At 34.4% G+C, this 20,060-nt stretch overlaps 1 protein-coding gene across 1 annotated transcript in view; it reads left to right on the forward strand.

Annotated features, from left to right (window-relative positions):
• The window catches only part of DIAPH2 (diaphanous related formin 2), a gene marked incomplete at both ends in the record, with an annotated part of 142,713 nt that overhangs the window by 101,388 nt on the left and 21,265 nt on the right, over positions 1-20,060 (forward strand). Inside the window, 2 exons of the mRNA XM_079541832.1 lie at positions 4,344-4,479; positions 11,516-11,605. Coding sequence (XP_079397958.1) covers positions 4,344-4,479; positions 11,516-11,605 — 226 coding nt within the window. The remainder of the gene's footprint in view (positions 1-4,343; positions 4,480-11,515; positions 11,606-20,060) is intronic.

Below are 20,060 nucleotides of genomic sequence, written 5' to 3' on the forward strand. Positions count from 1 at the left end.
GTAGATAAGAACAACTGATCAGTTAGCAGTATGAGAGATGGCTCCTTCTAAGAGTTTTGAAATAAACGGCCCTTTTTTATCAGTAGTGTCTATTGATTCACAAATGATTAGTGTGTAGCTGAAATATTTTATGGTAAACCTGAGATAAAAGATCCAGAAAACAGAACTCCCCAAAAGATGTTATAACATGCTGAATGATCAGTAAGCTGACACTTTTTATTGGGCCACAAGTATTGTGGACTGTCAAGGTTCTGTAAGATTTAAACTCCATAGCAGGCAGGAAACAAAACATCTGTTATGTTGCCATCAGAAATAAAATATTTTTCATCACAATAGACTCAGCAACTAGACTATAAATGTCCATGTAAGCCCTTTTCTTTGTAGTAATTGTTTGCTTCAAAGCAACTGTTAAGCTGTATGATGCAGGTCCTTTTTTTTTCCTTCAACTTTTTTCATGTGTTTTCCTAAATACAGTGAGACATTGGCTATCAGAATATAAATCAATGAATATGCAACACATAGATTAATATCTAATCATATGCTCTATTCTTAGAGACTACATAAAATCAAGCTGAATTGTCAGGTTTCACACCAACTGTGTGTAATTCAGAAGTGGCTTTAAAGAACGGATGTATATTTTTGTTCTCCCTGATTGTTTGTCTGGGAATACACCTTCTCCCTTCTGCTTAAGAAATAGCAGTTTCTTAATGTGGTCTGAAAGACAGCTTCTTTCTTCTAGCTAGAAGAAAGCTATGGAAAAATAAAGAATGATCAACAATAAGTATTTTCTCTAGCAAAGTATCCCAGGAGGCAGTATCAAAACTGAAACGCTGTCCATATTAGCAAGCTCTTGCTGCCCCTTTCTAAAGATGATAAAAAATAAAACAAAAAAAGCACAGCCAAAAAAGAAAAGAAAACTTTTTATGAAGTCTCTAATTTCTTCTCTGAAAGCACACCCACTCTGTGCTTAGGAGAATATTTTTGTGTTTTTTTTAACATGATAAATCAGAAAATGGATGTAGGCCAGAAAAGTTTTTAAGTAATGGAATTGGAAACAGAAGCATTCACATAAAGTCAAGTCAATTCACATTGACTTTATTAACAGGCTGTTAATGCTGTTACGTAATTGGCCACCTTTTATATAATATTTAAGGGAAAGGTGACATCATAAAAGATAATAATAAAAACTGAGTTATAGTGCTCTGCCTTTGGAAGCACTTGAAGACAGGCAAGTGTAGGCTGTTGTAGTTGCCAATTAGACAATACAGATGGAATTGAAACTTGTTTCTGGCAAGGCAGATTTGTTTGTTTGGTGGTGTTACAGCTTTGTGGTTGGAGAAAAAGCAACAACTGTCATATTTCATGGCAGCAAAGCCTTTTGTTAAATATGTTTTTCTGAAGTAATATGGGAAAAACATGGTCTTAAAAACTGAAGTTAGGCTTTCTAGATCTTGAAAATAGGGTTAAAATAGGGTTTTTTAGCTTCTTGCATTTGAAAATTTTAAGCTGACTGTCCAGTTAGTACTGATTGCAGTAAGTCTAATTGAGTCATCTCATTATTCCTAGGCATTATCTTGGAAGCTTATAAAATTTAAATGAGGATTTTAAATCTTCCTTCTACTCTGGAAAGCAAGCATAGTTTGGGATTTTGAGTATCACTGTACCTAAATTGTGAATCTAACCCAGATGTTGAGCTCTTGTAAACGATAGACTTACTCCCTGTGGCAAGATTTTAAATCTAAAAGAGACCCTTTCACAGAAGATGCTTTTATTTGCAGATGCTTACATCTGTGCTTATCACTGTAGCTAAAAAGCTGTCTTTGAGTGTTGGACTCGTAGGAATCTGAGCTCTTACAGTTTTCACAAGGGCACTTCATCTCGTTTCAGGTTCATTGTTCTGCTTGCTCATATCTCATATTAAGCTATCAATTTGGTAATTTGAACCTACTCATTTGTCTTAATTATGATTTGATTGATCACTGTTACTGCATCTTCAGTTAGCTTGCTGATGTTGTGGTAAAGCAGTTTATTTCCTCAAGTTTATATGTGCTTATCAATTTTAGAAAAATACAAAGCAAGCTAGTAGAGTTGGATTATTCTGTCAAAATGGAATTTGAAGTAGAAGGTAAGAGAAGCCTCAAGAAAAGAACTGAAGATGAGAAAGTGCATCTCTGTGATAGTACCAGTAGGGTGCAAGAAGACATTGTAATGATGAAGAAATATTGATTGCACCCTCCCCAAACCCTCACGTATCTTGTAAAGAGCTGCCTGATGCCCATCTTGCTGGCACAGACAAGCCTAAAAGCCCTGATGATAGGTAGCAGCTGCGAACAAGTGGGCTGTATTTAATGAGCAACATAAGGTGATATGCACATTTACATACCTTAATTTGTGTGCTATGTAAAGTGTAGTAAGCCAGGCAGGTGACTGTGCTTGAGGCAGTGCCTCTCATGTACCTCAGCTTTATCCTTCTTCCCAGGCATGCTGTGTCACTGTGACAGGGTCCCACAGCTGAGGGCTGTCTTTGAGCAAGTGCTGTGGTCCTGCAAATACTGGCCTTGGTCCTGAGCGATCTTGATCTGCAGTGACAGCATCCCAAAGATGTTTCATGTCAGATATAATGGTTGTGGTGCACAAAACATAGGGCAGTATCCTGAGCAGTTTTTTTTTTGTTGTTGTTTTATACCTGCTCAATCAGGAAATTCAGTGTGTCATTGAGCAAACTGCTGTGTCTTAGCTCTGCTTTTATAGATGAACTGCCAGTTAATCTGAGTTCATGGAGTAATGATGAAGAAAGTTCTGTGTGTTTGTTATTTATTTCTTGGAACTTCAGATCACATGTTTCGCTAGTGCAAAGGAAATTTAGGGAAGGCCTGAGGGATCACAGACAGCCTTCATTAGCAGTGCATGACTGCTTTGTAGCCAACCGCATCTTTAACATCCTAGGCAATATCTGCATTACAGTTTGTTTTCTTTCTTCTCGTTTTTAATAATTTACCTTTGAGAGTCTATTTACAACCATGTTGGTGTGCAAAGATCTGTTTGTCTGTCAAAACTTAAGATATGTACAGAGTATGAGATGCATTAATATTTCATTTGCTTCATAAGGAAACCAAGTTGTAAACTGGCTGTGCTGGGTAACAGAGCCTTATTTCAGTGAATCCTAATAAACACAAGGGGGAACATCAAACTTTGTGCTGGGAGTCAGGGGGAAGCCTCTCAAACTGCATGCTCTTCTGCATCAAGAGAAGAACAGAGGATCTTGAATGATCTAGAGCAAAAAAAAAACATTTTTTTGAGCTTCACTTGTCAATGATTTGGGGTTTTCCATGCCATTAAATCTTTTTAAAAGGCAGTATCTTGATTAATACTGTTTGAGGCCTTTCCCAAAGCTGTTGGAAAAACTTTTAATTCTGGCTGGCTTCTTTGTGATGTTAGTCTGAGTTTTTGCTCTTAAAAATATAAATATAGATGTTTAGTAAATACTTATCAAACCTGTTAATGCTTTGTCACTGTTAAGCTTCATTGCAGTAACAAAAATGGTGATTTTTTTCCTTTAAGAGCAAGGTAAATTACAGAATTATTTTTCCAGTATTAAGCTGATTGCTGCCATTTAGTGATCAGGTAATTTATCCTGTGAACCTACACAGAGATGGTGCCTCTGGCACTGAATACTCAAAAATAACTCAAAAATAACATAACTTGTAATGTGTTGTTCTGCATAATAGGAATTCCAATAAAACTCAAGACTTTGGAAAAAGTAGGGATAGACGATGATGAAGGTATGCCAAATAAAAGCTAAATGAAAGTGTGGGAACTCCATATTTTTGTTACTGATATCCAATATCTGCATTCTACTGAAACACAGAGATACGTTAGGTACAACAAATACAGTTCTTAATCCAGTTTTCATGTGCATGTGTAGATTAATATCAGTGGTAATTGTGTTTTCCACCATCTCTGCAAAGCAGTATCCCTTATTAAATAGCTCTGTATGGTACTGTATCACAGTGAACCCTTGAAGTGGCATCTTCACTCCTCTGAAAATGAAGATACTGATTTAAATGAGACTTAAAACCAAACCAGTTCTGCAACTTTTCATTCGCCCAAAATGCAAAGCTATTTCATTTTTTATACTTTTGATTATATAATAATGTTAATATGTATAAATAGTGTGGTAAATCGTGTTCTCTTGAAGATTTCTGACCATGCTTGGAATTCTTAGTTTTTATTTTTTCGCATACAGGACATGAATAGAAAACCTGTATGAGCAAGGCTATTTTTGCTATTTTGTGTAGTCTTCCTTGGAATTTAGAATCCTTTGTTCATTTTATTTAATGCAGGAGGCGTTAAAAGAAAACAACAAAAGAAGAGAACTGGAAGAAAAAATGAAGAGAGCCAAATTGGCAAGAGAAAAGGCTGAGCAAGAGAGGCTGGAGAGACAGAAAAAGAAGCAGCGGCTGCTTGATATGAACAAAGGTAAGGCATCATTTTTAGTATAGCAGTTTGTTAAAAGGAAAAAAAAAAAAAAAAAACGGGAGTAAAAAACTGAAGACTGTTCCAGGTCAGTAGGAAAAATACTTGCTGTCTGTTTTGTAAGCAGGAAAGAAAGGTTAACTTTTTCAGTAAAAACTGTGTTTTATTTTGGCCTACCTGCTCTTATGGTTCTACCATTTGTCATTTAATGTGTAATGTTCCTTTCGAGCCATTTTACTGTGAATTATTGGCTTGTTTTCCTTTGTTGCGGTTAATTGATTTTTTTCATATGGATTTCTTTCGAAGAAGTAGTATCTTACTTGCTTTGTTGTTAATCTCATTCTGTAAACATCTTTATAATCAAGATATTGTGGCAATTAACATATTTCTTTTCAAGCTTGAAGGGTCTGTGTTACAATGGATGTTCTCCCAACAGTCCTGTTATGAGCTAGAAAATCTGATTGAGCTCAGTGACTAAGTAGAGAGTGGCATTTCAGCATGATAAAAATGCAAAGTGTTGAGCTTGTGAGCCGTGAGGAAATTGTATTTTATGTGAGGCTGCAAAGAAAAAAAATAACAAGAAAGCAGGAGCAATGAGGAGGCCCTGATAGTTGTCGTTTGCAGATTTCCACCAAGTTGTGTCTCTGACTCTAGTGAAGGTGGCCTGTACAGACATCTGTTGTAGAAACATTGATGTTGTAGATGTGGTACCAAGAGATGAGAAAATCCTAAAAATACTTTGATCTCTCTTTCCTCTACCAATACTTGAAGGCATTTGATTCTTTGAGAGCGATTAGTTTTAACTACCACTGAAGATACTGTATGCTAGTATATTTTACTAGCTGTTGAAAAGAATGAGGAGCCTACCTGGACAGTGTTGTCAGTTAATTGGTCTGTGTTTAGGGGCTGTGGCAAACTGATCAAGGCTACACCTTTTTAAGTTTCTTAAGCTCAGTAAGTGAGATCACATCTGACTACATCTGTTAATTTTTAGGAGGTGAGGAATAGACTGCTTAATAGCAACATAGATGCCTTGGGATGCTGATAGTATGTGTTGCTTTTCATCATTAAAATCCTTTTTTATCAATACGTAAAACTGAAGCTTAATTTTGTTCTAGTTCTTCATTATTGAAACAGCAGATACATGAATAAATTGTTACCAAAGGCATGGAAACTATCATTTAACTTACTAATACTTTGGTGACATAGTTATTTTAATACTTATAAAATAGGGTTGTTTTTTTTCCAATATTTAATAAGAGGTATATGGAAATATCTGGCTTGCATATTACATCTCTATTTCCATGCTAGGAGGGGTGGAATGGGATGATAGCGCTCTCTCCATTAGTTTCCAGGATATTGATACTGTTAATTTTTTATCAATTATTTAATTTTCCTTGATATACCTATGTCTGTATCCTCATTCCTGCTTAAATAATCACAAATTTCCCTAAGCAAATGTGATACAAAAGACTTAGAGGAAGGAGGCAGATGTCCTCTCAAGCTGTCATTTTGACGAGGTGATTTTCACCCAAAGGGTGTTTTAAGCTAACTGTGTATCAGTTCATTTCTTCAGCTGTTTGTTCAAGAATTATAAAAAAAAAAATGTATTTCAGGTCAGACTATTACGTTTTCTGTATTTTCCAGCCTCTTGTGGTATAGTTCCATAAGCACTCTCTTGCTCTTAGCTTGTAATGCAGATGCAGCTTTTTTTTCTTGTGGCCCCTGAACCATCCAGATCAAAATGAATTGTTTTTCTTTTTCTTGGTGTGAGAGAGCGGATAACTGCAGTGTGGCCAGGATCAAGAACTGTCCTGTGTAATTCCTAGCTTAAAAATTGACAACACTGCAAAGACCAAGTTGCTCAGCTAGCTCTAGTGCTTTCTGCTTTGTGGAGTACCTAGTCTAATTGAGGTGCCTTATAAATGCCATGCCAACTGATTGCTGCACATCCTGCTAAACATTCCAAAATCAATAAAGAGAAACGTAAAATTATAGAAAATCTCTCAGCTGCATATAAGCTTCAAAGTGATTTACACTGGACAACATTATACAAGCTAAAGTGATTCTACATCTTAAAAGATGCATGTATCTAAATATAGGTATTTTATACAAAACCCAAAACAGACTGGTAGGTGACAAATTGTGCATATGCCTTCCAAAATAAAATGAACAACTTATCCAGCATGTATCCATTTTATCTTTGCTTCAAGAAAACTTAGTGATATGGACATATATTATTTCTTCTAGTCATAGTAATGGATACAGAAATGTTAATTGGGTTCTTAGTTAATCAAAGATAAACATTAAACCTCTCTAAAAGCTATTATCTTTTTTGAATTCAGTTCTAATGACAGTTGCTTCTTCAGTTGAAGTCAGTGGATTTGGTATTAATAGGGATGAATATCCATACAAATGAGTTGGTTTAGACAGCGTGGTGTCTTGAGTTTAGGGTAGCTTTTGTGAATTTTTCTCTAAAGGCACTATGATGGGCAATTATGTCCTGTCCATTGTTTAGCTGTTCAATGTTTAGGTGAATATTTTGTTACAGAGTGGTACATTTGTTCAGTATTTCCTTTTGTTATGGTCATTCCAAAACGAATTTGTGACCAACGTTGGTCATTTCTTGTCCTGGCCATGAAATCTAAAAATTTTTGTGATACTGATGAGTACAAGATTAGTTGGAAGAGTAGTAGATATTAGAGTATTTTACATATTAATTGAAGGAGATCACAATTAATTTAAATTAAAATAGCTGGAAAACTAAACACAAAAAAATGGACAAGAACATGTAAGAAATCTGTCTCTCTCCAGACGTAATCCCAAGACTGGTTTCATTCTGATAACTTGAGTTTTGCTCACCATTTTTTAGAGGGATTTTCTGATTATAAAAGAACTGAGGAGTGTGTGCTTTGTCTTGTGTATCTGCTAATTATTTCAATTAAAAGTTACTTATACTGTAACCTTTTAAACAGCCATGTGATTTAGTTGTAGATATTTAGTTGTAGATATTTTTAATTGTTTTAGGTATCATTTGGCCCTCTTTCTTATATGTTTTGTAGCTACTGGTATTTCAGTCTTCTGGTTGCTACTCTTGCCCATATAAAGGCAATGTCTTCCTATCAGTGATTTAGCCAAAACACTCTGAAGCCTTTTTGTGTGTGTGTGCTTGTGAAAATCATCCTTTACTAAGGGGCGAAAGTCTATTCAGAATGAATCCAAGGGAATACTGCTGATGCATTTCAATTAAATGTATTCCTGCTCAGATAGACTTTGACCATTACAACTTTTTCTGAAAATAAAAGTGTGTGCTTGTCAAAACCATTTGTTATTAACTTGACACTACAACAAAGTACATTTTTCCCACTCTATTAACTTTACGTAAGCCTGAGGTCAGATTATTATAAATAAGTTTAATTGGTATGTAAGTGAGAATTTGACTTGTGTAAACTGACGTGAGATATAGGCTCATTTATCAGTCAATACTGTCCTAAATTGCTCTCCTTTTAATTAAAAAGTAAATAACAGCCATGTGATTGTATTACAGTGGAAAATGCTCAGGAAGACTGCTTCCTGAAGATACTTATTATGCTTACAAAATGATTGCAGAATGATTATAGCAAAAGAATAAAATGCAAATATATGAAAACACCAGACACAGTTGCCAAAAGATGCTGAAAATTGACCTTTTTAAGTGAATATCTTGCAATTCAGAATTCTGATAGTAATTCTGAGTGAAAACTCTTGTTTCAAAGTTTGTACAGAACTTACATTTGACTTGTAAAAGAGCAGTGAATCATTTTGGTGGTTCTGCTGTTGAAATGCTCATTAGAAATAGTAAAATTCAAATCAGTACATTGGCAAAATTTAATTAGAAGTATAATTTTGAAACCACCTGGGAAAGAAGATAGGTAGGCAGTATGCATTACCTAACATGGTATTTAACAAGACCCTCTTAATAAGGGCCAAAACGTGATAGAAAAAAAGTAAAATATGTGGGCATCCCCCTAGTAATCTTCACCTAGTCAGTGTGAACAAATCAAAGGATACTTTTGAGAAACAAGAACATCTTGAAGTTTTTCACTTCAGAGTAGTTGCCATGAATGTGAACTAAGTAATCAAATAGGCAGGAGGGTGAGCCATGTTTCAGATGCAGGGACTGAGATCTGTTATGATTGCAAGTTGAGTGCTTTCTATAGTCTGTTCTCTAGAGTTAGTCAAGTCACTTAAATAATTGTCCCACAACAGGAAGTCCAAGAACATCTACTGAAGCAAAGGCAATCGAGTTTAAATACGTAATTCCCATTCTTATGTAAAGTCCCATTCTTGTATAAGAGCTCTGATTTTGTGTGCAGTTGTCACTCATGGTTCGTAGTCTCTCAGCAGAGCACTGCCACGTTTTCTATCATGATCAGTCTGTAGCACTCTTAATTGCAAGAGCAATTTTAAAAACTTAATGGGTTGCAATAGACAAAACAAATTTCACTTTTAAAATATGATATTTTAGCAGCAGTTCAAAACCAAAACGTCCTGTTGTTCTGGCTCAGCTGGAGCTTTTATTGCTTCTCAGGCTAACAAAAGAATGATCACTTATCTGTATATTTTTGTGAACTTTAATGATACTTTGCATTTAATTGTGGCAGATACGCATGTCACGATCTCTTTTGGAGGTTTAGTTAAGAATTGTCAGGAGACAGTAAAGAAGCATAATATTGGCCAAAATGACAGTAAACTTATCTTAAGGATCATATTACAAAAGAGACTAGCAGTGGTAGCAATGGAAATGCTTTGTCTTCATCACCAAGCTGAAGTGGTTTCTCTGTTTCAGAGGAACTCTGTTGAAATAGAAAATGGGTCTAGGAGCTGGTGAAGGATTGCAAATTACTATAGGAAGTATTAAAAAAAAAAAAAAAAGTAAAAGTGATAACTGGTAATATGTGAAGTATCTTGGCAAGAATTATGGATCAAGTCTGAAACTTCTGTTGAATCCTCTTATATAAGAATTTTAATGAAGGCTGACTAAAAATGCAATACCTTGTCCAGTTTCCAGTTAATCACTCCACAGCTTTGATTGAGATGTGACAGTGAGATCAGAACTAAAATACTGTGTGAGGAGTTAAAAATCTCAACAGTGTGTTTCAGAGCTTTCTTAGTTCATGTCTCTTTGAATTGTATATTTGATATTCCAAAAATAAGGCGTTTTTTAGCAGTTGCGGTAATTAGCAGGTAGAATGACACACTCAGCAGAAAATGTGGAAGGCTGCATAAACATCTATGAAGTATTGAAGGATCTTTTTAAATAAATTCTGCCAACTTTCATAAAAAAAGTTGAATGTTACTGTTATTTTTCTACACATAAAATATTCTAATGAACTAAATGATCTTTAAAGTTCCTTCCAACTCAAAGTCATCCTATGATTCTGTTATCCTATGAACTAATTATGTATGTATTGCAATCATATTTACTGTTCATTAAATTTTTCAGACCAACTTGGAGTATGTTGGTTTGGTCAAAGTGTTCACAGATCTTTCATTCAGAAAATAAATTTAATGCAGAACCAACAATATATCAATAAATGAACATCTGTAACATAAGGCACACAAAGATAATTATGGTGTGTGCTTTAGATGAGCTTTGGTTCTATGGTTGAGTGTGAACCAAGAGAAGCTAATTTACTTATTCATTTTGCATAAGCTTTTTTTTTTTTTTTTTTTTAAGGGTTTTGGAAGAAATGAAATTAAACCTGGTATTTCAGTCTTCTGGTTGCTACTCTTGCTCTGCTTCCTTGCATCTGACATTGAAGATAACTTTGAGTGTGGCATATTATATGTAGTGGTTTAAATTACATTGATATATAATTTAAATTTACTGAGTAATTATACTGTTGATCATAATGTAGAAGTTGGAACCAGGTAATCATTTAGAATTTGTGTGCTCTTATATCAGGTCTAGGTTTAGTCTAATAAATCTAAATGTAACAGAACTAGAGAGAATACCTTTTGCATTAATATACTGCTTTTAAACTTAAACACTTGAGAGCCTGAATTTACATTTAACCTCCTACACTTTGTGCAAGTCAGAAGTGTTTTACTGTAATGCAAGTCTTTTGCATAAAGTAATGAGCTTCTCACCTTGTGATTGTCAAATCTCTGTTAGCTTGAAGTCTGGGAGACATGAACAAAATGCCCACCTATCTGCTGGGTGTAATCAATATTTTAGTTTTGGGTTGTAATACAGATGTGAACAGGAAAAAAAAACATTCATCAATCATATTGCTAAATTGTGGTTCTTTGACCTCTATTTCTGAAATGCTAAGGGAGACTTAAATGCATTTAAAAAAAAAAAAATCTTTCTGCCCAACTTTTCACAATACTCCATGAAGTCTAGGGCTTCAAAAGCACCCTGTAAGCTTGGAGGGAGTGGCAGTGATAGGCATGCATAAAACAACAATGATACATAAAGTGATTTAGTAGAAGAGAGTTCTGCTTTTTAAGTGCAACTCCTCCTTTCCTTGCATGTCTTTTTCATCTTTGTTGTTTATTATGTGTATCCATGTAGTATGGGGCATATGTATTCTTGCATATTATAAGGATTCAGTGCATCATAAAAATAGAAGGCAACACAAAAATGTGCAGTACTACAACGTGTAACCTTATGGCATTCAGTTTCATCACGTTTTCCATGTACATTGTGTAAATCAGGAAAGTGACCTGTTTCTACTTCAGGGAAGTCTTACAAGTATTTTAGCAGTGAAACAGCAGTCGTTTACCAGCAGCTGAAGATGTCATCAATAATGCATAAGATAATGCCTCTTTAAGTTTAAAGAGAAGTAGGATTGGTATAAATTTTGATTAATAAAGCATCATACACAAGCTAGGTAGTGATAACTAAAGGACTGACAGCATCCATTACGTTAAAGCATGTGTCTGTTATTTGGAAATGTTACATAGAAGTGACACCATTTTTCTTTCTTTTTTTTTTTTTTTTAACAATTTTATTTCAATTATATTGAGATTAATATTTTTCTCCTATTCTCAGAAGGTGATGAGACTGGAGTGATGGATAGTCTCCTCGAGGCCTTGCAGTCAGGAGCTGCATTCAGAGATCGCAGGAAGCGTGTACCACGAGGTAAGATGCTTTCTTAGTTACAAACTGAGTGGACAAAAGCTGTTTCAGAACAGCTTGCAAACGGTTCTCATAGAAAACCATTGAGCCAGTGTGAAAACTCAGCAGACTTCACCTTTGTGATTGTTGATTTTTAAGTTTGTAGCTCAATCTTCAGGTAAGAATAAGCTCTAAAATATAACAAGTTCCTGGTGTGTTAGAAATGTCATTTAGAACTGCATGTTTGTCCTGATATTTAAAAACAGAAGTAAAATTAATTGTGGGCGATGCTGTGAAAAATATTAATTTCTTACAGTGAGATTTTGGGCCCGTAGCTGATCATCATTTTCAAGCAGTAGTCTTAGATGTTCCAATTTCATTGGAGGATGTACTGGGTGTAGTCATTAAGGTCAAATTACAATAAAGTAGAATTTCTTTCTTGAGGAAGGTAATGTACCCTAAATGTACTCTGAACAATTATTGCATCTTGCAAGTTTGTTTTTGAGAAAGAGTTGAATAACTGCTGAGTTTTCTCTTTTCCCTTATAGTATGTTAGTTACATGTAGTTTTTAGACATCTATAGACTGTTTTCCAGTTCTTAATTCAAAATGTCTTAGAGTTAAAAACAAACAAACAAACTTAAATCATAGTTGAAAATTTATTATTTGTTATAGACTCAAATACTTACATTGAATACATATTTCTATTTTATAAATCAGCTTGGTTTAGATCTGTGTTGGCTTATTTCTTTTTATATTTTTTATGGAGATGTAGAAGCAAATTTGGCTGCTTTCTTAGATAGCAAAGATTGTATAATTTGGAATAAAATATTTGGTATATGCCTGATATTGTGAAAAGGAAGTTCCTAATTTGCTTATAGCCATAAATGAATTCTGCTACTGTTTCACTATCATTCTTAATTCAGAGCATGCTTTTGCTCTCAAACTGAAGGAATTCCTCAATCAAAATATATTTTTATCTGTATCTTGAGAAATATTTATGTAAGAGATGTTACCTCTGTGTTTTGGCTTGGGGAGAAATCTGTTACCCAGTGGTGACCAAGAAAATTCCCAGAGACTGTACAAAATCTACAGAAGCTGAGAAAGCCAACAAGATGACTAACCCCTGGAAGCAGAGACACCTCTGACACTATACTGGGCAGAGCTACTTAATAGTACCTTTTATTTCTCTTTTGAAACACAGTTGCTTTGTTTAGTGGATGTGTGATTTTGCATTGTGTCAGTTTGTATTGTAGTGGGGTCTGGCTGAGATACTTGATGGACCTAGGGGAACTTTATGTGAGGAAAAGGCCTAGATAATCCATTTTCGTGTTCTGGGCAACTGTAAGTTTTTTCAAGTGGCCAAAAGTATTACGTGAAATTTTTTGGGAATATCTAAAAGGAGACTATAAATGTTAGTCCCATACAAGAACCTGATTGAAGCTATTGTATAAATTTACTGATGGGATCTGGAAGCATGCAGGTTCCAGTCTAGAAGTTACGTATGCAAAGGAGAGGACACACACAAAAAAGACCATTAATTATAGCACCTAGAGTGGTACCTGACATTAGAGAAACTACTTTTACACACAGAGAAAGAATACTTGTGTGCTCATTTGCCAACAGCATGAGTACTAATGAGTGAAATAACTACATGCAAAGCTAGCTTAATTTGCATTTGGACACTGGAATATTTGACAATTTTTTCTACTGTAGCATTAGTAAAGTAATGCACACTGGCTTTATTATTTTAATATATATAAATAATGAATATAAAGGAAAGAGGTGAAAATCATTGTTGCGATGTATGACTTTACAGCAGGTTAATTAAACTGACATATATCTACTTCAGAATGGTTATTTTGAAGATAGAGAATTGTCTTTTCCATCCTGTTATAGGCACATATTTTAGAATTTGACAGACCTGTAACTACAGCACAGAGACCATCATAGTTTATTTATAGTGGCTGACAACTGTAATGGTTTACTTTTAAGTAGCTTACTTTATGCAAAACCAGTATTCTATCCTACTGACCATAGTGGAACAGAACAAAGCACAGAAATGTTAAAATCATTGTTGCACAATCAGGAGAAAATTACACACGTGGGTCAGCATACCAAAAATAAGTGTTTGGTTAATGCTGTGGTAACGTAGTAGGCAGAGATGTGTAGTTAGGAAATATGTCCCTATGTGTGAAGCTAGAATCTCATTGCCATGGCTCTTTTCACTTTTTTGTTGTTGTTGGGTTTTGTTTTGTTTTTTTTTTTTTTAATTTTTTTAGACATGTTAATTTGAGAATCTATGCCAGAATGTCCAGCAACAGATACTCAGGTACAGGGTAACAGTCCCTGCTGGAGAATCAGTCTAGATGAACTTTCTAGAAGTGCTGGGAAAGATCTACCAAGAATACAGGGTGGGGAACACTTCATGTGGACCTGACAGTGTAATTGAAGAGATTTAGATTTATTCTTACTACTCTCTTATGTTCTCTTCATTTATTTCCATTTGAGTCCCTGATTTATTTATTTTTTTTAATTTAAAAAAGAGCTGACTTAAACATACTGTGGCATCTTTGTCTTAATGCTTTTTTTCCAGTAACTTGTTCATGGACTTAGAGTACTTCTGAAGTATTTTTTGCCCCAAACCATATTCTTTTCTTTTCCATTTATGATAGTTTCTCAACATTTTAAATGCATAGAAGTTTAGTGAATTCATTCTCTTCCAATATTTTGTTTAAAAGTCAAGCAAGTAACAGAATAAAAAGAGGAATAGTGGTAGTAATGCTGGTATTACTCTGTGTTCGTTGTATTCTCTCTATTTAAAAACAATCTAAAAGCTCTTTTGAGAGGCAGACACTTCCCCCATCTATCATCTAGTGGATGAGTAAACAAATGGTGTATTTCTGTAGTTTGCATAAACTAGCATACACCAGCACTGGTGCTGAAAGAGCTTATCCTTCTCTGGCAAGATTTATATTTTTAAGTTTACGACAAATTCAATATCTTGCTTTCATTTTGTGACTAGCATGAGGGTAGTGCATTTCTTATGGAGTCAGACAATATTTTAAACAGTGTCATTGTCTCCATTACAGTTCTGAAACTAGCATAGGTGCTTCCTGTGATGATTGCATATTATTGTTGCAGTGTTTTTTTGCTGAGTTGTTTAGTTGGTAAAATATGTAGTTGAGGAATTAGTTTTGCATCCTAAAAACTATCAGTGCTGGTTAATCAGTAAAAATGTTCTGCTGGATTGCTTCAGGTTGAATACTCTTGTAAAGGAGTAAAGGGTGCTACCAGTAGATTGAAGTTACTTTTAATGATGAGTAGAAAATAGGTGCAAGATAATTATAATAGAAACATATTTTGAGGAAATTCAATTTGAAGTCTTAAAATGAGTGGTATACTATTTAAAACACAAACAAAAAAGACACAAACCTTGGAAGAGTTGGTTTTGCTTAGTCCTTTTAATACTATACTGCCGAAGAAGAGGACCTTAAACATTAGTTGTAATTTAAATACCGTGTGCATACTGTGCAATGTATTCTAGATGAATGCCTAAGAAAAATAAAAGATGCTGGTATTTCTGAAGTTGGAGCTATGATCTTTTTGCTTTCCATGTGTGTGTGATTTCTCTATTTTTTTTAATACATTTTCTTTTAATGCATTAGGGATTTCTTATCTTGTTGAAAATGATTCTGTTTAAACATGTTGGTGTATAAAATTGTATAATAATGTCTGTGTGCCTATAACTTCATGAATATGTTACTGGAGTGGATTTTCTGCCTTTCTGTATCTTTTCCTACAAAATTAGGTTAGAACAAAAAGTACATCATACTGAAGTAGGGAGAATGTCTAATTATTGTGCAGGTCTCTCTGTATTTGAAATGAACAGATTTCTAAAATAACATAATAGATTCAAAGAAAATCAAATTGACAATGTTTCTTCAGGAACTGATCTTCCTCAAGTATTTATACTGAATTTTCTTCTTGTTTTGTCTTGGGGATCTTTGAAATACATTGATATCATCGGTGGCTCATGAGACAATGCCCATGGTAAAACATCAATTCACCATTTATGGTGATTATTCTAGTTATAAAATACAGTGATAATAAAGATTATAAGATACAGAGATCTTTCCCTAAGTCATCAGACTTCTGCTGGTAACCAAAAAAATGTAATCTTACTTTGTGCAGTCTGAAAACAAGAAAAAAAATTGCAGTTCCAGTAACAGTGTGCACTTAACACAGAAACAAAACTATTCAAATTAGTTGCAAATTGTCACTGATTTTGTAATCAAATAAGTGAGGTCAGGATTTCACCTATTTCTAAACTGCAAACTAAATACAGTAAATTAATTGCAGTCTACGGGCAATCTGATCTGACATTGTTGGTTTTTGGGGGTGTTTTTGTTTTCATTTTTCAAACTTTCCCCCAAAATATAACTAACAGCTGACATTTTGTAGAAGATTGTATGAGAAGCTGAAATACTAAAAGCTCTCTGGTACACTTACCTAAAATGCAGCTCACAACTTTGGTGGATGTATTGATGTAGGTTTTGAGGTGATGTGATCTGAAGTGATAATAAACAGTAGAACTAGGTACTTGAAAGACAAGTAATTGTTGTCAGGCAATATATATAAATACATCCTTATCTTCACAGTGTGCGTGCAAGTTATGATGCTTCTGCTCTGGAGTGACCTTTATGCTCCTAACAACACTTTGCTTAAGCATTGTTGTTTGTGATAGGAGAAATGAGATTGTCTTTATCTTGAAAATGTTTTTTTCTGAAAGATGCCTGGAGACTGTATACTCTTTCTATTCTTGTCTGTACTCTTAGAAATAAACAAATAGTAATTTGTTAGTCTTTAGAGATGTGGAACTCTTAAATTGGACAAATATTTCCCATGACATTTTTTTGTATCAAGTGCAATCTTGGAGCTTTCTCTGCTTAACAGAAAGCATCCGCACCTCAACTGTTGTATTCTGTGCTGCTCTTAGAGTTCCTGTTTCACAAGTCAGTAACAATGAAGAAAGGATAGTCAGAAAAGTCCCAAGACAGTTGTAACAACTTCCCTGTGGTTAGAAAGTTCAGAACATTTCTGTTGTTTTTTTTTCCATTTTCTGCATTTTCTTGTCTATGCTGTATTTCAACAAAACAAGGTTTTATGTCACTGTGAACGGGTTTTGTTTTTAAAAGATTGTCTGATTCTCCTAAAGTTTTAGCTTTCATGATTTTAGTTTTTTCCCCAAATTTCTCTTGTATACTTGAATATCTGCATGATATTTTTTATCAGTTCAGTACTTGATATAAAAAAATGTGAGAGTAAGATGTACATAGGGCTTTGATTTCCATTCTCCACTCTAGTGCAATAAAATTTTTGTTTCTTTATCTTTTTTGTTAGCTTTTTTTTAATGTAGTCTGTTTTATATTTGGTCTCAAGCAATTAGAATTAAGGCTGCTTTTGCTTTTTTTTTTTTAGTCCAAAATTCTGGAAAAAATACAATAGCTTGAAATATATTTCAAATTAAAAGTGTGTAATACAGATTCTTGGTTTAGCCTTGTAAAAAGTATTCATACAAATTTACTGTATTGATGATCTAATTACTTCAAGTTTACTGAGTTTAACTAAACAGTAAGTGTTTGATTTAGAGAGAGAAATCTGTGGTATGTCAACCTTTTCAGACATAATCCTACTTTCAACATTGTCTGACAGGTAGTCAGCCCATCAGGCCTGAGGATGTGCTCCAAAGCAGCTCATCTCTTCACTCTTGACTAGTTATTTATCTTATGAAGCATAATTCACAACTGGCACATGGAAAGTTCTTATTCAGAATGAACTTGTTCTACAGCCATAGAAGAGAAATGAAATCCCTATTTTTGGAATCGGTTATAGTCTGTTTTGCATAAGGTTTGAATACCATGAAAGTATTCATGAAGGAAGGAAGGAAAAACAAACAAAATGATTGCCTTCATCTTCTTCAGCCCTGAAGTAATAAAGGTATGTAAAACCAGGGCTCAGAAGAAATCGTGAATAGTTCTAAGATTCAGCAAAAGCTTTTAGAATGCTTTCCTAGGACTCATCCATATGATGGACTCATGGTCCATGGATGCCACTAGGTGGTACCATTAAACCTCCCTTTTTTGAGAACATTAGTGTTGATTTGTAATGCAAACATTTTTTGGAAGAACTTAAGTAAAAGTTTGAGTTTCATTTGTGTCTATGACTTCTGAAATGAATTAGTACATCTTTGGCTGAAATTGTTTTCCCCTAGAATAGGCAATGCAATCTTTCCCATAGTGGTTATCAGATTATAAATTCTGGCAATAAAGAAAACGTTCAGGTGAATTCACTTCAAACTACTCTGAATGTGTCCCAGTTGCTGTCTAAAATCCACTTCCTTAGTATATAATCCATTCTCCAAACATAATTTATGCTTTTCATAGAATTTTCTTGAACGAGCTTTGTTAATGAATGAAAAAAACAAAAAATATTTTTAATCTTTGTTTCATAGTTTAATTCTTTTATGGAGATAATAGTGAATCTTTGGAGAAACTAACAATTTCAAACTGTGACTGATAGCGAAATACTAAGTAAGGGGTAAGACATAATTTTCTAATTTCTCACATTGTCTTGTACTTTAGATCTTAAATGTGCATGCTTTTTATACAGTAATTAATCTTTTAGTACTGTCACGAGGCCATGCTAACTCTAACTGAAATAAAAAAAGCTTGTTACTGAGTACGGAGATCTGATGTTAAATGGTGGAATAACAGTTCAAAACAACTGCATCATGAAATTGTGGACTCTTAGAAACGAAAACAGGTAAAAGAATTTTATGGTGCATTTTTTTCATTGATGGTTAATGATTTTAGTAAGATGGTAGCAGAAAGAGGGATCTCTGTATTCGTAATGGCTCCCTATCCCCTATTTTTCCTTCTTTGTGTCTTTGACTTAGCAGAGGTGAGGCTTTTCATCTCAAGATCTACACAGTGCAGTTGCAGACAGCAGGGGGAAGAGTTGGTCAAATTACCATTGTAACAAACATCTATAAAACAAAACAAAAAAATTTACATTAGCAATGACAAATCAAAGCTGAAAGTTCGCCTTGCCTGTTGTCATTCATTGCCATTCATATTTAGAAAGCAGACTGCTGTGATAATTGATTTGATGGTCCAGCTTGAGTGGAAGCACTTCTGGGCATAGCAGGCCTCAGAGATGCCAAAAAAGAAGAAAAGGTGGGAATGAAATAATGCACTACTTTCTCCTCAGAGGCATGTGGCCCAGTTTTTGAGAACAGAAAAACATGCTTTAGAAGAAGGAGAAAAAAACAACTCAGTAATAAATACAAAAATGACCATATAGCCTCAGTCAGATAAAAATAGGCATTCAAGCAGAGACAATGAGTGTACATATTTTACTGGCAGGTGAATAATAGGAGAATGCTGTGGAAATAATCTGATTTTTAACGGACTCTATCTGTGGGAGTACCTTTTTGCTGGTTTTTTTGTGTGTGTGTGTAAGAACAAAAGAGGTTCCCCCAAAAAGTAAATTAAGGGGGGGTGGGGGGTGAAAAGCAACTTATTTTTTTGAAGGTTTTCAAAGAGGAATTGATGATTCAGAAGAAAGGAAAGAAGACAATTATTGAATTCAAAAGGCAATATTTATGTGTTTGGATTATCTGAGCTCCCATTGAGTTTGCTTACTTCAATCAATAGATGATAATGAAGCTTGTCTCTGTATTTTGACTAGGGTGTAGTGTTCACTCATAGCCCCCTGCTGATTATGAATAACTTAAGACACTGAACTGCTAGTTGAGGAAAGAAGTAGATTTAGAAAAAAAAAAAAAAAAAAAAAAAACTACTGGATTCAATGTTTGACCTCTTAATCGCAACTGTAGCTCAACTGTGTACCCTGCCATTGATTTAAAGAACCAAACAAAGCCAGATTAAAGATGTGAGCTATCAAAACAGGAAATTGTAACCAAAACAAGTTGTCTTTTGAGGAATGCTTATTTACTTGCAAAAATAAATGTGGTCTGTCAACTTTGCTGAACTCTTTGTATTCAGCCTTAATCTTTTATATACAACAAAGAAGTAAATAAAATTTAACAGTGAAGACGTATGCAAAAAAAAGTTTGAATTAGATAGTAGGGAGAGAGTAAGTATGCTGATCCAATCCACATATAAATATTACTTCTCATCCTCAGTCATTTTTTTCTTCTTTTCCTGGATATATTTCCCTTTACATCTTTCCCAATGGTCTTTGCATGTTTTCTGACAAAGAAGAAAAAGCTCTAGCTCAGGAAAGCTTATTGCTTTGCTTCTCCTCAACCTGTCTTGTGAACATCTGTAGTTGATGTTCTTGATTAAAGTTGATGTTGTTGATTAAAGGAGGAGGATGATGTTTTGTGAGGCAGTGTAAGGTTGTGTTCAGCAGGAACCAGGGGCCTGTAGTTGGTATCACTGCACAAATGAGCC

The sequence above is a fragment of the Tetrao urogallus genome (assembly GCF_951394365.1).
Source record: "Tetrao urogallus genome assembly, chromosome: 13".
NCBI classification, from domain to species: domain Eukaryota; kingdom Metazoa; phylum Chordata; class Aves; order Galliformes; family Phasianidae; genus Tetrao; species Tetrao urogallus.